The sequence below is a fragment of the Hemibagrus wyckioides genome, linkage group LG03 (assembly GCF_019097595.1).
Source record: "Hemibagrus wyckioides isolate EC202008001 linkage group LG03, SWU_Hwy_1.0, whole genome shotgun sequence".
NCBI classification, from domain to species: domain Eukaryota; kingdom Metazoa; phylum Chordata; class Actinopteri; order Siluriformes; family Bagridae; genus Hemibagrus; species Hemibagrus wyckioides.
In genome coordinates, this window is record NC_080712.1 from 21,954,979 (window position 1) to 21,975,371 (window position 20,393).

Sequence of the window (20,393 nt, forward strand, 5' to 3'; positions counted from 1 at the left end):
CCTTCCATTAAAGAAAAAAAAAAAAACCCACAATGGTCACTTAAGTTTAAACTGATAAAAGTCATTAAAAAGTACTGAAAATTGAATAATGAAAATCAGACTTTGCATTCTGGAGCGAAATGTGCTGTCCAGTGTCAGAAAGCTTGGTCTCAGTCGCAGGTTGTGTCCTCCAACAGGATAATTACCCAAAATACCCAGCTAAAAACACCCAAAACAAAACATTGGACTATTCTGAAGTGGCCTTCTATGAGCCCTGACCTGAATCCTATTAAACATTTGTGGAAAGCCAAATCAAAAAAAGCCTTTTCAAAACCTGAGACAGCTGGAGCAGTTTGCTCATGAGGAGTGGACCAAAATACCTGTGGACAGGTGCAGAAGTCTCATTGAGAGTTACAGAAATTGCTTGATTGCAGTGCTTGCCTCAAAAAGTTGTGCAACAAAATATTAAGTTAAGGGTACCATCATTTTTGTCCAGGCCAGTTTCATTATTATTTTTTTTAAATGCTTTTCATGAACCACACTTCAAAAGCAATGTCTGATTTTCATTAGTCAATTTTCAGTACATTTTATTTATTATTACTTTTGAAGATATTTTCGTGACCATTGTAGGATTTTCTTTCTTTAATGGAAGGGTACCAACAATTTTGTACATGTGTGTAAAATGTCTCTGAATGCTGTAGCTTTAGTTCTCTTTCACTAGAACCAAGGAGCCCAAACCTGTTTCATCATGATAAGGCCTCTATGTACAAAGTGACCTTCCTGAAGACATGGCTTGTTAAGGTCGGAGTGGAAGAACTTGAGTGACTTTCATAGAGCCCTGACCTTAACCCCACTGAACACCTTTGGGATGAACTGAAACATTGACTTCATCACAGGTCTCTTTACCTGACCTCAGTGCCTGACCTCACTAGTACTGCTCTTGTCACAGGATGAGTACAAATGCCTTAATGAGCATGCTCCAAAATCTAGTGGAAATACTTCCCAGAAGAGTGCAGGTTATTATAATAGGAAAAGGGGGAATAAATCTGGAACAGGATGTTTAAAAATGCTTTCAGTATAATGAACAATACAAAGAACAACAACAGTGACTTTCTCAATTTTATTTCATTTTTTAAACAATTTTTCTTGAGGCTGTTCATATTCTATCCTGAATTTGTAAATCTTTCAAAACTTACAATAGCGTACAAAAATACACAAAGAAACTCAAACAAACAAAAAACAAAAACAAAACAAAACAAAAAAACACGCCCCCAATTTTTTTCCAACAGGTATTTCAGTCACATAATCACATGGTCAAATATCAAATTCATTCCTCATTACATTGTTCTTAATGGTAATCACAGATCAACACACACATCATTTTCTGAAGAAAAAAAAAGTGATTGAAAGACATTCATTTCAGCTTCCTTCTCAGTATCACTGAAATGCATTAGCACTGACTACAGAAAAAACGCTACGTGAACTATTGAGTCAACAACATGGTTTGCACTTATAGTTTGCAATATCTGAGCATCATGAATGTTCACAGTTATTACAACACTGAAATACTGGTACTGCAGAAGGATATAATATAAAATAAGCCCAGTAACAAATGACCTATATAAATGATTTTTTATGCTGTGAACTTCCTGTCCTGGATGGTTTTTTGGGTGTGTTGATGGACATTAACCTTGTGTAAACATTCACAAATCACAAGACGTATCTCGGTTAAAGTCTTTCACATTATAGTTTCGCTCATATTGTGCAGTCAAAAGTAAATAAATGTACATAAAAAAAATAAAAGTACTCAGTTTGTTTTTATGCCCCCCAAACTTAATACTCTCAAAGCCTCTCAGAGTTGCTTTTGCAGTGTGGTCTGGAGGCCCACCACCCTGCATAGGTTATCCATCTCTCATAGACTGAGGTGTGTTGGGAGTAGAAATAATTCTACAGGAGTCTTATTAAACCTTGGTTTAAACTTTTTTTACTGTTACTGTTTTTTGTAACGCTGTAACATTTGCTTCAACAATGTGTATTAAAAAACCTGTGCTGTTTGTGTTGCTGTACAAACTCCTTGAACTTTTATCTACCAGGATTCTCCCTTAAGACAATTAGACCCTGATCTGTATGAATTTTATGTACTAGGATATGATTTTGACAGGAAAAAACACTTCTAACACTAATACCAAATGCTGTACATGTAAATGGATATACATGTAAACATCAATCCCAACAAAACGGGCACTTCCTGTTTGTGTTGGCACACACACGCGAGCACATCCTGTACCGCTGATGATATCAAACTGGAACTCCTCCATTTGGGTCAGTTTTATCAAGTAGCAGTAAACCTGATAAATCTCATTTTCTCTTCTTACAGTGATTGTCTTCTGAAACTCGTATTAGTTTTTCTTACAGGGAGGCCTAGCATTTTGGTATTTAGCATAATGCACTAAAACCAACACCCTTGTCCAGCATATCATGTAAATATGAAAATCATGTCTGTTTCAGATAGTCTAATATTATTCAGCCTTTTATTTATTCTGTCAGAAAACCTACTCTATGTAGATTGTGGATGTGGAGTGCTAGCTTGAGGCACTCTACAATAAGCTATGTACACACGTAACATACAGGCTAATAGGCGTAGTTTTGATGAAAGATGGAAATGTCAGTGAAAGTAAACACATTATTTACTCAAAACCAGCAAAACCAGTTTGTGGATTGGTCAGATTTTCCCAAAACTACAACGTGTCTTTTGCTCATGTGGGTACAGGACCAGCCTCTGAACTGCAGTTCGCAAAGTGGCGCATGTCTGCATTCAAACTGAGAGTCTGAGGAAGCAGTCTAGAGTTCAATTTTACTTTGGCAGATTTGTCTTCTTTCCTTTGTTGGACACTGTTCCAATATTGCCATGTGGAGGACCTGTCCAGTTTCTGAGCCTTCACTATGTCAGACGGACAGATGGAGTTAGACAGGACACGACACAACAGCCTGTGAGAGAAAAACAGACAAAAAGAGAGAGAGAAAGAGAATGTGAGAATTCTTTTTCCTTTTTCTTTTCAAAACTGAATAAGCACAGTTGTTCTGTTGTATATAAGTATGAGTATGTATAGATGTATAGGTCTACAGAGGTGTGTGTATATACCTGGGCAGCAGTGCGAGGACAGTAGTGACTCCGCACACACAGTAATACAGTGGTTCAGACATCTGTTTGGTCTCTATGCCATATGGGTTTGTGGGAGAGTTACATGTAACACATGTGACACTGTATACTAGTACAAACACATAGTAGAAGAGGGCACTGCCTAGTAACACCACTGCATGGAGCCATGTCTGTAGATCACACAACAAAGAAAGATTTTAGAGGAGGCAAAGTCAACAGATAAATAAGCAACTTGTTTTATAAAATGAGAAAATCTTATTTCTCTGACAAACACACAGCAGTTATGAGAGCAGTTTATTTTAGTGAAGGTTTACTACATTATTAACAGGTAGGTCAACGGGGGCTTACCATAAAATCTATTACCATTACACCACATTCTCTATGAGTCGGCAATGCTATAAGGTATGCTAAGCTTTATGGCTTGTCTAGACTTGATATGCACAGACCACAACTAATTGAAACAGCAGAGAGGACATGTATCACATCTTTGTACAAAAGTATTTCCAGCAGAAATCTGATAATTATCCTGATGACTATATCTGGAGTTCCATCATGCACCTTGCAAGAATAATTACAAGATAGAAAGATTTATTTTGTCTTTTAATTCTTTTGTTACCCTGATGGTTTTTCTTTGCCTGCTTGGTTATGCTCTTATTACTCTACATGATCACTGTCCACGGTGTACCTGTGTAGAGATGCTAATGGACCTACCTACATCACAAAATTAAACCCTTTCTCTACTGCATGTATTAAAAAACCCATAGCATTTATGTATCATTACAGATACTCTAATTTCATCTCTGTTCAGAGAATATGTTACTAGCTGTTAAGAGGAGGAATGAATAAAGCTTTCATATTCACTTTATTAGAAGCACATAAGCACCTACACATTCGTTGTGTGGCAGCAGTGCAATGCATAAAATCATCACGATTTAGGCAAAAAGTTTCAGGAAATGTTCACATTTTTTCCTCATCCTGTCGGTTGATGGTCGGTGAACTCAGTCCTTTTGACTGTGGCATGATTGTTGAGGCCAGAAAGGGCAAATTTGAGTATATCTATAACTGCTGATTTCCTGGAGTTTTCCCACACAACAGTCTCTAGTGTTTACTAAGAATGATGCAATAAAGAAAAAACAACCCATGAGCAGCAGTTCTGCAGACTGAAACATCTTGTTGTTCTGTTAGCTCTCTTTGGGCATGTAGATACCAGTCATTGCTTGAATGTGAAAGCCTTTTGGAGTATTGTGAATGCCTTAATGGCCACATTTTATCCATCTTCTAATGGCTACTTCCAGAATGATAATGCACCATGCACCAAGCAAAAGTCTTCCCAAACTGGTTTCATGAACATAATGAGTTCATTGTTTTTCACTGCCCTTCCCAGTCACTGGATCTAAATCCAGTAGAACACCTTTGGGAAGTGGTAGAACAGGAGGTTTACAACATGAAAGACCTGCATGAATTGTGTGATGCAATCATGCCAAGATGGAGTAGAATCTCAAAGGAATCCAACATCTTGTAGAATCCATTGCAGGAAAATCTGATGCTGTTTTGAGAGGAAGTACTCAGTACCTACTCAGTATTAGTATAGTGTTCCTAAAAAAGTGATCACTGAGTGTACACTCCCCATTAAAAATAAGCAAATCTATTTAAGAACCATTTTGGTTGATTCTAGATCATTTTAGAGTGGCTCACCAATGTGTGGCTCTCGATGACCTGGTGCAGAAGGATGATGAGAAGAGCTGAACCATTGATGGGAGAACCAAATGAGAATAGGTCGATGTCGGAACCTGCATATGACTGAACAAAGACACACAACACACAAACAAAAACGAACATTAAAATCATCTGCCATGACAACAACCTGGATATTAATTGATGAAAAAACAGTCAGTAAAGAAAATTAGTTTTCCACTGGACAATGAAAGCTAACTTACTGTTTCCACATACATCTAATCTGTGCTGTACCTGACTCGAATGTTTAACCACCTGTCTGAATCTGGCTGAAGTCAAGCACAATGATCACAGACACTTCCTGATTAATGCTTCTAAATGGAATCACTTCTCTAAGATGCAAAAAAGCATCAGACGTGAAGTCATTTTCTTTAGTAATTTAAGATGCAGAATTATAGTTTTATGATGTGCTCATAGGTTCTCATGCATAGTATAATAATTTGTGGTTCAGCCACAAACATTAGTTCACTCTGTGGCATATCTCTCTCACATTTTTAACATCAAATGATATATTTGCCTTTTTTTCTTTTTTGTGAGATTTTTATTTTTGTAGTGGTATATAGAATGTTCATAAAGCACATATAGATGTGATGCCTGTCATTTCTCCCCACCTGAGCACTACCCTTTACTTTCCCAAGTGTGGTTAAAAGATGGAAAACTCAAATTAAGATTTGCTATTGAATCTTTCTAAGTGGTGTTGCTTGCTGGAAAAGTGTTATAAATAGATCTTCTAATATTCAAAAAATTACACAGCTGATATATACAAACACTGTAGTGGAGCTAAACCTGAACTCACACAATATGGAATAAAGAAGCAGACCAGGCTCTGGTAAAATGCATCTAACATGTTCAGCCAAAAGGTGGAGGGGAGGTAGGCCTGCAAGCAAACAGAAACACAGGCATGTTACAAAACAGTGAAAATCCAAAAGGTTCATTGATAAAGAAAAGGATTGTATGATTTCAGAGCATCGAGGTAGGATACAATGATTAATAACTGCTTATTAAAGTACATGAACTAATGGGCTTTAAAATAATTTTTCAGTGTCAGGAATTTCAACATATTCCTCCAACCTGGAGAAAACGGTAAAAAAATATTGAGGCCAACTGCAGTTGCACTGAACAAAAACCTAAAGAGAGCAGCAGCAGATTATACATGATGACAGTCTATAGAGTTTATTGACAATAGTGAATGAAAAAAAAAAAAGTGAGTGGCAGTTCTGTGGACGGAAATGCTTTGCTGATGCAGAAAAGTCAGTGGAGAATGGCCTAGACTAATTTGAGAGGACAAAAATGTATACTCAGATAACCAATCTATGCAACTGTCCTAAGCCAAAAAGGCAGCATACAGCTTCCCTACATCCAAAATGCAGCAGTGAACAAAAGCATAAAGAGTGCAGCAGCAGATCATACAGGATGACAGTCTCCTTCCTCACCTGATTGTTCTGTCCAGCTTTGTACAGCTGTGGCAAGGACAGGAGTATGTTAACAGACACATTTTTATCCAGCATTCCATACAGCAGAGGTGGAGCTGATGTAAACAGTAGATTAAAGAAGATGAGCACCCAGGAGTTACTCATGGTGCTTCCTGAGAAACCACAGAAGAACTGGAACCAGAAGAGCAGATTCACATACATCTAGAGAGAGAAAGAAATTAATTTCATTCATCTATGTATATGTATCTATGTCCATTTCATTCATCTATAATGCTTAAAAAGGTATTTTGTGTTCTTTGTTTGATTAAATCTGTGTGTACAATGTCTATGTATGTGTGTGTGTGTGTGTGATATTTAATACTCACAACATTCTTATAAAAGAAGTACAGGATCATGTTAGCCAGTCGAGTGTAGCACCAATGCCCATGAACCAGCAGTAGTTTTCTCAAATGTTTAAATCTGGAGATGGCAAAATCACTGGACATCACAGCCTTGAGAACACATAACAGAACCAAACACATAATGTCCCATTGCTTACTTTATACAACACATTTACTAGGTAATGAACATGCATTTGTATTGTTTCTTCTTATATGTGAAAATGTAGAAGACATGGAGAGTGCATTCCAGTGTTACAAGTTTTAATGTGCCCTTGAATATTTGCTTTATTTTTAAGCTATTCAAATGAATTGTGCTGTAGAATACAAAGGGTTTCCTTCTTGTAATGTACAAGTAAGTAATTGAAATGGCCTAGGAGTACAATTAAACCTTCCTGAGTTCAAGTGGATGAAGCAAACAAGAAACGTCCCATACTCTGATTATGCTAACAGTGATATACTATACTGTTCCTTTGTCCGACTCTGAGGAAGTATTGCATCATGAGGACATTACTCACCACATAGTAAATGCATTTGTTACATCTACACATAAGAGATCTTAAGGTTTCAATGTGAATTAATTTCAGGGATCTATATAACAACAGCCTACCCAGGGAATACACCATAAGAACAAAGACGGCTTATATATTTTACATCGTTCTCACCTATACAATTAAATCATGTTTACATGTTATATGTGCAAAATACATCAAAAATTTACTAATTATTATTGTACTTCCTAACCTATATCCTTAAACCCTGTACTAGTGCTCTGCAATACTGAATGTACTCACACATACACTTCACTGTGAGTACTGTCTATCAGTAATTTATAAGCTGTCCATGATGAGCTCAGGATTTATGGGTTTGGACCTGGTTTCCATTACTGAGAAGCACAGTGTGTATCGATTTCAAGTCTCCAGAGGTTGTATAGATGCAACCCCTTTATTGAGTATTTGAGAACTCTGATATTCCAGTAACGTCTGTAACTATAACACAGAAGAGCAGAGGAAAAAAAAAGATGAAAGAATGGAAGACATGAACATGCATACCTGCATGCCTTCCTGACCAGAGATGCCAACTCCCACATCTGCCACCTGAATCATACTGACATCATTTGCTCCATCACCTGAACACACACACAATGTAACACGTAATATAACACACAATATAACACAATATAGCACATTACTGCAATTGACACATAAACACAGTCTAATATTTCAGATGCAATGAAATATACAATCATGTCAAATGCCCAGTCCAATACACAGTCATGTCCACAATTTCTATTATTTTATTAATCAAATTTGTAAACACTGAATGAACGCAATGAATGAATTCTATATTCACAGCATTACCTGATGTGACACTGTTTTAAATTAATATTGAGTTGTTTTATACACTAAGTATTCTAAATACACTATTATAGCTAAAGGTTTGTTGACACCCACATTTCACACTTTGTTGTTATAATAACCTTCAAAGGAAACTGTAATGCTCGACCATACAAAGACATCCTGTTCAATTGTGCTTTCCCAACTTCTGTCAAAAGTTTGCTGAAGACCAAACTATTGGTGTGATCTGGTTTCTGCAAACCTTTGGCCATATATTGCATGTCAGTTTGATTGATTTGACATAATCATGGAGATAATAATGTGGTCTCTGAAAATGATTCAGCAAATACACTGTGGTTATCCCTGTACTCTGCCTCAAACAATCAATCCAATTACTCTAAAGGTTTTATAAAACATGTACTGACCTATAGCAAGGGTCATGACTCCCAGTGAGTCACCAACAAGTCGAACGACTTGGCTCTTTTGCAGTGGGGTAGATCTGCAGCATATGACCGATCGACAACTGACCGATACATCCAGGAATACTTTCTGTAAATCCTTTTGCAGGGCAAAGTCTAATGTGCGGCCATCAATCACTAGAGTAAAACCGGAGATGTCAGCATCATCCTGAGACACAGCCGTATCAGTGTTAGACAAACCCCTCTCTTTAAGGACACTGATCTCTTGCTGGAGTTCCAAAAGCCGAACTTCACATGCTTCCTGAGAGAGAAAACACCAGATATTTACACTATAGTTATTATGTTCACAAATGAAGCTTAATAAACTAAACAAACACTCTACTCTTTCAATACTCAAGAGATCTAGTTATCTTCTCACCTTGCTGTCACAGTTGGCAGTAAGTAATTGGTCAGTCGGTCGCAAAAGTTTACAGGCACATGCAATGTTAATGGCCGTCTCCTGTTTGTCCCCTGTGAGCACCCACACTTTAATCCCTGCTGTCTGTAAAGCTTCAATCGTCTCTGGAACATCTTCCTGTAATCGGTCCACTATACCTGTTGCCCCTGAAGACAAAAAATTAGATGAAATTACAACCATTTTAAATAATTATATAATCTGATACACTATATTATCAAAATATGTGGACACCTGACCATCTATATGAGCATACTGGTCATCCCAGGATAAAAGAATGGACATTAATTGGCCTTCCCTTTATGTCTACAATGTCTTCACTCTTCTGGCTTTCTACAAGATTATGTCACTTGTCTGTGGGAATTTGTGCAAATTCAGTCAAAAGAACATTTGTGAGTCATAATTCACTCCATAGATGTTCGGTGGGTTTAAAGTCAGGGCAATTTGCAGGTCACTGGAATTCCTCCATACCAAATTTGTCAAAGCCTTGTCTTTGAAGGATTAGCTTTGTGCACAGGGGTATAGTCATGCTAGAACAGGAAAGGGCCTTCTTTAAACTATTGCCACAAAACTGAGATCAAACTATTGTCTAAAATCCTTTTGCATGCTGTAGTATTAACACTGACCTTCAATCGAACTGAGAGACCTAGCCCAAATGCTGAACATCAAACCCAGATCATTATCCCTCCTCCACCAAATTTTACTACTGACATTAGGCATTCTGTAAAAGTAGCTCATGACCTAAAATTATCCCACATTTAACACATTAAATATACAAGTTTAAGGGAAAACAGATTAAGAAAGTGCCTTTATTAAACTTTCTTTTATGCAATGCTTGCTATCTTGCTTTAGTGCCTCACCTAATAATGTAAGGTTAGTTTCCAGTCTCTGAGCAGATTCTAAAAGTAGTTCTTCTCTGTTTTCAATACTGGTTTCAGCAAAAGCATGCTCAGTTAGCCAGGCCTTGTACTCCACCTCCTGCAGGACCTGCCAGTCAAAAAGCAAACTTCCATATTATTGACAACAGGAACAAAGAAAAGGGAATATATTCTTAAATACCAGTTTTTCCACACAATTAAAAGGCATCGTTTCAAAGATCATCTGTGACAAAACACCAAACCATAAATCTCACTTCCCTTTTTTAATGAAAATGCTGGCAATTTAAAGTGGTGGAGAAGGGGAAGTTAGAAACGTAGATGACCTACTCTTTTTGCAACACAGAGTGTTCGAAGGCCTTCCTTGGCATAGTCATCTAGGTGTCGCTGTGTTCGCTTGATGATCTCTCTAGAACAATCTCCATTATCTGGAAAATACACAACTGTAAGACACAGATTCACAACTGCCACAAGATTTTACCGTATTAACTTTAGGTTAGCATAATAAAATAAAAAACCTTTAGTATTTACACTGAAAACAGACATTTGCGATTCAGACTGTTCTTTGGGCTGATAATCATGATGATCACTGACGAATGATAAAGGTCATTGGTGAGGTCAAACCTTAGCTCAACGTCTTAGTAAAAACAGCTTTGTTGTTGCCATCTTGGCAACACTTTTGAGCAGTCAGTCCAGTTCTAAAAGATTCCTAAGTATTTGAATGAGGAGACACATAAACCTGAAACAGATGAGTTGAAGTCTCAAACATGAATGTGACATCATGTTTAACAGCTGAAAAAATTAGACAAATACATTATTTGGCCATAATAGTACAATGTTGTTTTTCCTAAGAAATTAAGCAAAGCTTTGACAACACCAGCCTTCTGTACCACCATCAGAGAATCATCACTGAACATTATGATCCCAAATGGCTGCTTTTAAAAAATACTTTCTTGTAGTCGGTCCACAATAACTGATATATTCTCTATATTATGTTAAGCCTGTTAAGAGTAATAACACTATGTAACACCATTTTTGTTCCTGGGTAGTGAATGACATTTTCCAATTACTCTTGATGGAAAATGATAAAAAATAACCATTAAGCCCCTTGAAGTTTGGCTTTGGGTTTTTTAGAGAACGAAAACCTCAAAATTAGCCCATTTTACTAAAAAAAATGCCCAAAACTGACCCAAACTTTCATGGCTAAAATGCTTTTTTTTCTCTTTATTTGTGTTACAAAGAATGGGGAAATAACACTTATTTCCCAGGAACAAGAACAAAGTAAAGGTTTGTTACATAGTGTAGGTGTTACGGGGAAGAAGGGCTCAGCACTAAGTGAGGGGGTGAGCACTGAGCTAGACCCGTTACCCAAATGGATGAAAGCAGATGGAAAATTCGATCAGGGAGCCGGGCAGAATAATGAGCAGAAATAGGCAAACAAAAATACAAACCTAAGAAACTGTCCGAAGCAGGACGCGAACCAAGGAGGTTCAACACCACACTGGAATTCCCAAAGCGCTACCCGCTACGCTATCAGGCTATAGAATCTAAGTTACTAAGAGTTACTTAGTTAATTTATTAACTAAGTAACTAGTGCCTAAGCGAGGCGAGTGCCTAAGCAGGCACTCGCGACGTTACAGTACCCCCGCCCCGAGGAACGGCCCCTGGCGGTCCAGGAGTAATCCCCCGACTCCTACGAAAGTCCCTGATAAGGTCAGGGTCTAGGATGTGGCGAGCTGGTACCCATGAGCGCTCCTCTGGACCATACCCCTCCCAGTCCACCAAATACTGTATGCCCCGGCGATGGCGACGGGAGTCCAAGATTCGCCGAACCGTAAAGGCAGGGGATCCATCAATGATACGCGGTGGTGGGGGGGCTGGCTCAGTGCTAGGTGCTAGGGAACTACAGAGAACCGGCTTCAGCCTAGACACGTGAAAAGTTGGATTAATTCTCATGGAGCGAGGAAGCTCCAGGCGGTAGGCCACTGGGTTTATCCGCCTTAGGACCTTAAATCGACCGATATAGCGAGGGGCCAATTTCCTGGACCCCACCCGCAGTGGCAGATCTTTAGTCGCCAGCCAGACCCGCTGGCCAGGACGGAATGTGGGAGCCATACGTCTTTTGCGATTGGCCGCACGGGCGCTTTTCCGGACAGCCGCTTGCAGTGCCGCCCTGGCCTTCTGCCAGACCCTGCGACACCAACCTACCAGTTGTTCCGCTGCCGGGACCCCAAGTTCCTCCTCCTGCTCGGCAAACATGGGTGGAGGATAGCCAAATTGGCACTCAAAAGGGGACATGCCCAAGGCCGAGTGCCAGAGTGTGTTATGGGCATACTCTACCCACATTAGGTGTTTAGCCCAGGTGGATGGACTGGAGGAGGCAAAGCACCGGAGGGACCGTTCCAGGTCCTGATTTACCCTCTCTGTTTGACCGTTCGATTCAGGATGAAACCCTGATGACAGGCTAGCTGTGGCACCCACCAAATGGCAAAAGGCTTTCCAAAAGCGGCTGGCGAACTGGGGACCACGGTCTGAGACTAGGTCGGTGGGAAAGCCGTGGATCCTGACAACATGCTGCAGGATGAGCTCTGCGGTCTCTTTGGCTGAGGGAAGTTTGGGGAGGGGGATAAATTTACCAGCCTTTGAGAATCGGTCCACCACCACAAGGATGACTGTCATCCCTTGAGATACCGGCAGGCCGGTGACAAAGTCTAAAGAAAGGTGGGACCAAGGCCGAGATGGTATGGGGAGAGGGTGAAGCAGGCCCTGCGGGCGGGCCCGAGGCTCCTTATTACGAGCACAAGTTTGGCAGGCTGCCACATAGGCCCGGACATCCCTGTCCATAGCAGGCCACCAGAACCTACGCCGTAGGAACTCCAGAGTCCGGACTGCCCCCGGGTGCCCTGCAAAGGGAGAGGAATGACCCCAGGTGAGAACCTGCGGTCGGGCAGACTGAGGAACATAAAGCCTGCCTGGTGGACCTCCTCCTGGATCTGGCTCCCGCTGGAGCGCCCGGCGGACCACCTCCTCCAAGCCCCAGCGTAAAGGTGCCACTATTTTATATGCTGGAACTATGGGCTGGGGAACAGGGTCAGGTGATGGAGGATCCCACTGGTGTGAAAGCGCGTCTGGCTTAAGATTCTTCGACCCCGGTTTAAAAGACAATATGAAGTCAAAGCAGGCAAAGAACAAAGGCCTGTCGCGGATTTAGGCGCTTGGCCTGTTGGATGCATGTCAGGTTTTTATGATCAGTGAGGATGAGGAATGGTTGGCTGGCCCCCTCTAGCCAGTGTCTCCATTCCTCCAAGGCCAATTTTACAGCCAGGAGCTCACGATCACCCACATCATAGTTTCTCTCAGGGGCGGTCAGCCGGTGGGAGATGGATGCAATTCCCCTTTTGGGCCTGAGCGTTGGGACAGAACTGCTCCACCCCAATGTTGGAGGCATCCACCTTGACTATAAATTGGGACCCGGGGACAGGCATCCGAAGGACAGGGGCCGAGATCAGCTTGTCCTTTAAGAGCCCGAATGCCTGCTGTGAGAAGAAGTTAGTAAACCCTAGGAATCACTGGACTGCATGGAGGGAGGTAGGTTGTGGCCAATCTTTGATGGCCCGGATTCTAGCTGGGTCCATACTCAACCCCTTTTGTGATATGACAAACCCTAAGAAGGAAATGGTGGCAACATGGAATTGTGACTTCTCGAGTTTGATGTACAGACTGTTTTGAAGGAGGAGTTGTAAAACCCGGCGAACATGAACCACATGCTCTTTCAGGGAATTACTGAAGATCAGGATATCATCTAAGTAGACGAATGCATAGTGGTTCAAGGTCTCACGCAGTGCCTCATTTATGAAGCGTTGGAAGACCGCCGGGGCATTCATTAGGCCAAAAGGCATAACAAGGTATTCATAATGCCCTGAGGGTGTAATGAATGCGGTCTTCCATTCATCCCCTGCCCTGATGCGAATAAGATTATAGGCACTACGCAGGTCTAGTTTTGTAAAAACCTTGGCCTGTTGAAGGCGGTCAAACGCAGAGTTCATCAAGGGCAGAGGGTACCTGTCCTTCTGAGTGATGGCATTTAAGCCACGGTAATCGATGCAGGGACGCAGGCCCCCATCTTTCTTCTTGACGAAGAAGGAACCTGCACCTGCTGGTGAGGTAGATGGGCGGATAAAGCCTAAGGACAGGGCCTCCTGGATATATTCCTCCATGGCTTTCTGTTCTGGAGGAGAAAGGGAGAATAACCTTCCCCGGGGAGGAGCTACCCCTGGGAGCAGGTTAATGGCACAATCAAAGGGCCTATGAGGTGGCAAGGTTTGGGCCCTTTGCTTGGAGAAGACCATTTTAAGGTCCCAATAAACCTCTGGTATGCCTGTCAAGTCCACCGATTCCTCAACAGTGGGAGGTGAGGTTTGGAGGCCCCTGAGGCAGCTCTGAGGGCATTGAGGCCCCCAAATGGAAATAGAGCCCGTGGACCAGTCTATGTGGGGGTTATGTAGCTGCAGCCAGGGGAAACCTAGGACGAGGCCGAGTTCAGGGACCTTAGTGACAAACAGGGTAATGAGCTCTGTGTGACGCCCAATTTGCAGGGTAAGTGGGGCTGTCTGAGAGATTACTGGTCCAGATGTCAGGGGCCAGCCATCCAGGGCGGCAACTGGCAGTGGATAAGAGAGATTCTCTAGTGGTAGGCCCAGCTGGTGGGTTAATTTTTCATCAATGAAATTACCTGCAGCCCCTGAGTCAATAAAGACTTGGAGGCCCGCTTGTCTGCCCTTGCCCCAACGAAGGGTGGCCGATAGAAACAGGCCTGACATATGAGGGGCTGCATTTAGGGCCAACCCAAACCCCTCTACTTGGGTGGGCCCTTGCCTTTTAACAAGCTGCGTGGATAGCCAGCCTGTCTCTGGCTTGAGCCCTGAGGCTGGAGTGGTTCTTGGTAAGCAGGCCACTCCTGCCGTGGTAAAGTGGTAGCCCCTAACTGCATGGGTTCAAACAGGGCCTCTGATGGTTCAAGGGCCCCAGAGGAGGCTAGGTGTCCCCGCCTGTAAGCACGTCTCTGCTGGGCTTCCCTGTTTGACTGGCGCTCTAACCGCCTTTCCTGGAGACGATTGTCCAGGCATATAGCAAGCTCATACAAGGTCTCCAGGTCATCGGGAGGGTCTTGAGCTGCCAGCTCATCTTTAAACTCCTCCGAAAGTCCCTGCACATAAGCCTCCTGGAAGGCTTGCTCGTTCCAGCCCGAACTAGCTGCCACAGTCCGAAACTCAATGGTGTATGCAGCCACAGAGCGGGTGCCTTGGCGTATCCGAAGGAGAGAAGAGGTCAGGCCCCTTTCTCTGGAGGGGTGATCAAAGGTATTTCGTAGGGCTGCAATAAAGGTGTTGACAGTGGGATGATCGTCCAGGCAATATTGCCAAACTGCAGTTGCCCAAGCTAGGGCTTTACCAGTCAGGAGGGCAATCATATGAGCTATCTTTGATTTCTCTGCTGGAAATTGGGAAGGCTGCATCTCAAATACTAGAGAGCACTGTAAAATGAATCGGTTGCAACCCCCGGGCTGCCCAGCATAGGGCTGAGGGGAAGGCAAGCGTGTTTCAGCATGGACAGAATTGACTGGTTCTGCCAGTGCAGGTTGGGAGGTCCTGCTCTGGGCACCACTAGCAGCAGGGGCACCCTGGGGCTGCAAAAGGCCCTGTATGTGCTTTAGCTACTCTGAGATTCCCTGGACCTCATTAAATAAAGCAGTCAGGGCCTGCTCATGTTTGCCAAGAGTTGTGGCTTGACCTGCCACAACCTGCCCTATCCGCTCCAGGCCGGCTGATTCACGTTCTGGTGCGGACATACTGTTACGGGGAAGAAGGGCTCAGCACTAAGTGAGGGGGTGAGCACTGAGCTAGACCCGTTACCCAAATGGATGAAAGCAGATGGAAAATTCGATCAGGGAGCCGGGCAGAATAATGAGCAGAAATAGGCAAACAAAAATACAAACCTAAGAAACTGTCCGAAGCGGGACGTGAACCAAGGAGATTCAACGACACACTGGCCTGCCCAACACGCTACCTGCTATGCCATCAGGCCATATAAGCTAAACGGGGATTGGTGTAATAAAGGTGGGTTGGGAAGGCGTCAGACAGTGCACACAGACCCTACAAGATTTGCCTAAGCAGGCACTCGCGACATTACAGTAGGATAACATTTGTGAGAAAGAGTGTCAGGATGAGAAAATTAAATGATAAATTCTCTGGTCAAATACTTTCGATAGCACTAGCCAAAAATTAGGACTACCTTGAGTCAGTAGTGTCCTGTATTCACTGCATTAATGTAAGACCAACTTTACCAAGTTCTTTTTATGTTAATATGGCTACCACACTGAGTGTAAAGCACTATACAATTCATATTACAGCCAGTAACTAGTTCAGAAAGATTCTCAGTCAATACTGATCACTGACAAGAGACATCCAAAGACACCCTCTGACACAGAAAGGCTGATGAAATCACACACCTGCTGTCCCAGCCAGTTCCATAATGACATTGTCAGCTCCTTTGGTGTAGACCACCACCTGGCTGGTGAGTGGATGACATACCACTACTGACATTGTCTTGCGGACGGAGTGGAAGGGCAGTAAGTGAAGCAGTGGCACAGTGAGTGGCCCGGTGCCTGGCAGGGCAACCAGCAGCTGCTCTGGGGACCTGCCCAGCAGAGTGCAGCCGTATGCCTTTGCAGCCTGCACCAGTGCAGCCTCATCCGGGCTCTCTGCCTCATATAGCAACTCCTCTTCTTCCTCTTTATCATCATCTTCTTCTTTATTATCTTCATCACAGTCTTGTTCCGAGACCTCTATGTGGTGTTGCTGTTGAGGCGTGATGGCAGGGCTGGGTGACGGAGTGTTTGTAGGTGTGTGTTGAGGCGTATTGTGACTGTTACGGCCGAGAGAAAAGAACCTCCTGGTGTGGCCAGGAGGGCTGTCCGTGCTCTCAATGGGAGACATTGAAAAGCGAGGACGACTCAATTTCTGCAAAAGAGTCTTCATTTCCTCCAGAGAGCGTAAAGGAGTGCGAGCCACTGGTGTCTTCACCTGAAGCAATCACATAAGAACAGTTTCATAAGCTTGTAATTCATATTATAACTCATGTACTCTAAGAGGAATAACTGAAAATGACACCACTAATCAACCTCTTTCAGAATCTGGAAGTAATCTACACATTAAAACCACAGGACAATAATTAGAAATCGTTTATTCACAAGCCAAGTGTTTCAGACTTGCATAAGAACCACTCCTGTTGAGTTGTTTGTACAAAAAATGAAATTTGATATATAAAAAAAGTGTAGGTGTCTAACAAGATTCAGGGAATTCAGTGCTAAACCAGACTCATGCTGTTTAATTAACTGAAGATGTGGTAAGCCTATAAAGCTTATAAAGTACAATAGGAAAACAAATAAAATGTAAAAATAAAAACTGTGTTTATTACCCAGCTTTAATTCAGCACATTAGACAATAACTACTTGTTCTTTGTGAGCTGAATTTTTTTATTGCAAATGAAAAGCTATTTTGATACATATGACAAACATGTCACCATTTTGCATACAGTTACCCCAATCAGGAGCAGTCAGACCTTTTTAGTGGCACTTTTTGTTCACATGATATTGTTGAGCTGACAGATTTTTGTAAGGGTAAATTTGTTTCTCCATCAGATATGTGTCAAGCTCAGAATGTCTCCAGCTTAATCATTTGTAGCTTTTCCCATTTCCAATAGGCCCACTGTCTTCTTCTTGTTTTCTATCGCTAATTTTATTTACATTTTAGACTGACTGCGGCTTGAACTGAAAAAGTTTGGGAAACTTGGTTTTCAGGTTTCTCTGGCACAGCCATAGCAAGATCTCAAAAGCTGTAAATGATATGGCTAAACTGTATTTTGGCACCTTTAGATTTACAGGTGACAAAAGAGGAAGCATTTTAGCAGAGAATAATAGAGACGGTGTACTGTGTAGTGTATTGTGCGGCTTGTACCACGTGACGTGGCTGACTGGGGGAGGAAACCACCACAGTGTTGCAGACAGCCAGGGCAAGGAAGAAGTCTAAGATGTGTGAGAGTTCTGAGGCATCATACTTAATAGAAGAGCACCGAGGAAACGAAAGGGCTCGCAGCTTTTCATGCAGCTCCACATCTGGAATCACTGCACACTCCTGAGAAAGATGGACATAAATACATATTCAAACAGAAACACAATCAAACACACATGTGAATATATAAAGATATGTTGGTTCTGTTTCAGTTTTCCAGTATTTACCATGGCACTGCTAAAAGCCCCAGCTACGTGACGGTTGAGTGTGCTATGTGGCGAGTGTGTGTCAGAAGCAGCAGTAAGGGTGTTGAGGGATACAGAGCTGCGGTTGCAACTGAGAGACTTTCTGGAGCTAGAACGCAGCGCGAGTGTCCGATCAGGTTGGCCTGCAACCTGCTCCTCATACTGCTCCATAGCTTTTGCTGGAGGATACATACACAAAAGACCACACACACACACACAGAATATAATGCACATAGGGGTCAACTTTGTATTGAGCAGTGTTGTATAAAGTACCCAAAAGCCACACTTGAGTAAAAGTACAGGTATTTTGTTAGAAAATGACTCAAGTAAAAGTTAAAGTCAACCATTATAATTCTACTTGAGTAAAAGTCTTAAAGTATCTGAAATAAACTGTACTTAAGTATCAAAAGTAGTATTTTCATGAATGTATTCAAGTATGGAAAGTAAAAGTAGAAGTAAATTAATAAAAAAGCAAGACCGTAATAATTTAGAGAATTATGAATTTTATTCTGTACTGCTTTCTTTCTTAAAGTTCTCAATAAGTGCACCACCAAAAAATAAGTCTTGCATGAAAGAAAGAAGAGGTCTTTAGAAATGTATTGTAATGACGTGTACAGTATCAGTGTTTCCATACATGTGCACTTGTAACTAAGGCCATGTCCACACATAGCCAGGGATTTTTAAAAAGGGAGATTTTTCTCAGCGTTTTGGCCTTTAGTCCACATGCTAATGCAGTTTGAGGTCGTTGAAAACTGAGCTTTTGGAAAACTCCTTCCAAAGTAAAGATTTTCCAAAACTCTGTTTTCAGTGGTGTTGTGTAGACAGGGGAAACGGAGATTTTGACGAATTGTCATCACTGTCTGTGTGCCGGTCTCCTTGATTTGACGTCAGCTTTGTTTATGAAGATATTTTGTGCAATAGCAGACTTACGTAAACTACTGACTGTATCAATGTTATTTACTGCACTTTTTTACATGCGTGCACATACACGCGCAGTTACTCACACATTACGTTCATGAACAGAGGGCCGGAATGTAATACGAAGCTCACTGCTGCTACATACAAAACTCCGACAACACACACAGCGATGGCGGTTTTGGACGAGACCCGGTCGGACTTCTACATTATATAGCATGTCAAGGGCATTGCTTTCCCTCGACGCGCCATTGTTGTTAAACTACCAGAACCGGCAATAAAGTTTTGTCTAGGCTTCTGATTGGCTAGGCATGCTCCTGACAGCACTTAACAGGGCGTTTTGCATTTTCATGTGGACAAAGATATCTTTAACACGTAGGTCGTGTGGACAGAATAAAAAAAAAACCAAGAAAAATCTCTGTTTTTAAAAATACCCAGCTACATGTGGACATAGCCTAAAGTCATCACTAACCACAAAGTTCCTTTACCGCAAATTTAGACGCAGGTGTTTTGTAGTAACGAAAATGCCGAACAGAAAATGAATTGGAGTAAAAGTATAGAATTTGTTTCAAAAATGTAGTGAAGTAAAAGTAAAAGTTGACAGAAATATAAAAACTCAAGTAAAGTACAAAAACTCTCAAAAAATACTTAAGTACTGTAACAAAGTAATTTTACTTCGTTACTTTACACCACCGGTATTGAGCAGTTCATAAACTGCTCATTTCTTTGACTTTTCAACCACAGCTGTCTCTAAAGTTCACACAGAATAATACACGACTGGAAAAAGACCAGGTGTCCAGTTTTGGTGAGCCAGTCTGGCCATTCTCCTCTTACCACTGCCACCAACAAGGCATTTCTGCCCACAACATTCTGTATAAACTCTAGACGCAGCTGTTGGTGAAAATCCCAGGAGATCAGCAATTCTTTGTTTTAATATTTAGTAGTGTACATGGTGAAGTGTTATTTTTGGATGTTAGATATGTACATACAGTCAGGCATTTACAAGCCACAGCTATTTTGCAGGTGCGGATTTAATTTTTTGTCATAATGGCAACTCTTTGTGATGCCAATAAAGCATGTTTCCTTTACACAACAAGTAAGCTACTGATATGTGTACACATGACTGCGTTACTCAACAGTTCCTCTTGTCACTTTTATTCAGAGGTGTTGTGGCCTCGTTAATAGAATGCCCTCAGGCCACAGAAGTCCAAACATAACAGTATTTATCCAGTTTGGAAAAAGAAAGGTTAAGTTCCCTAAATGTAATAATTCCTGCTAAATATTTTGTAATCAGTAAAGCATACTGAAATGCCATTAAAAAGGTCATATTTGAATGTTGGACAGTGCTAGTACAAGTCATTTGTAGTATAGACAAACCAGTGAAGAAAAGTAGTTG

The 20,393-nt window shown here is 41.7% G+C and overlaps 1 protein-coding gene across 2 annotated transcripts in view; it reads right to left on the reverse strand.

The window, feature by feature from the left end:
- Nucleotides 1–1,087: 1,087 nt before the first annotated feature.
- The window catches only part of atp10d (ATPase phospholipid transporting 10D), a 35,778-nt gene continuing 16,472 nt past the window's right edge, over nucleotides 1,088–20,393 (reverse strand). For both annotated transcript variants that reach the window (XM_058385659.1, XM_058385660.1), the window contains 14 exons: nucleotides 18,065–18,261; nucleotides 17,784–17,960; nucleotides 16,277–16,850; nucleotides 10,099–10,196; nucleotides 9,754–9,880; nucleotides 8,858–9,042; nucleotides 8,446–8,740; nucleotides 7,736–7,812; nucleotides 6,672–6,797; nucleotides 6,307–6,507; nucleotides 5,670–5,750; nucleotides 4,835–4,939; nucleotides 3,122–3,309; nucleotides 1,088–2,967 (listed from right to left, as the gene is read on the reverse strand). In XM_058385659.1, the coding sequence (XP_058241642.1) occupies nucleotides 2,736–2,967; nucleotides 3,122–3,309; nucleotides 4,835–4,939; nucleotides 5,670–5,750; nucleotides 6,307–6,507; nucleotides 6,672–6,797; nucleotides 7,736–7,812; nucleotides 8,446–8,740; nucleotides 8,858–9,042; nucleotides 9,754–9,880; nucleotides 10,099–10,196; nucleotides 16,277–16,850; nucleotides 17,784–17,960; nucleotides 18,065–18,261 (2,663 nt within the window). In that variant the 3' untranslated portion in view covers nucleotides 1,088–2,735. The remainder of the gene's footprint in view (nucleotides 2,968–3,121; nucleotides 3,310–4,834; nucleotides 4,940–5,669; nucleotides 5,751–6,306; nucleotides 6,508–6,671; nucleotides 6,798–7,735; nucleotides 7,813–8,445; nucleotides 8,741–8,857; nucleotides 9,043–9,753; nucleotides 9,881–10,098; nucleotides 10,197–16,276; nucleotides 16,851–17,783; nucleotides 17,961–18,064; nucleotides 18,262–20,393) is intronic.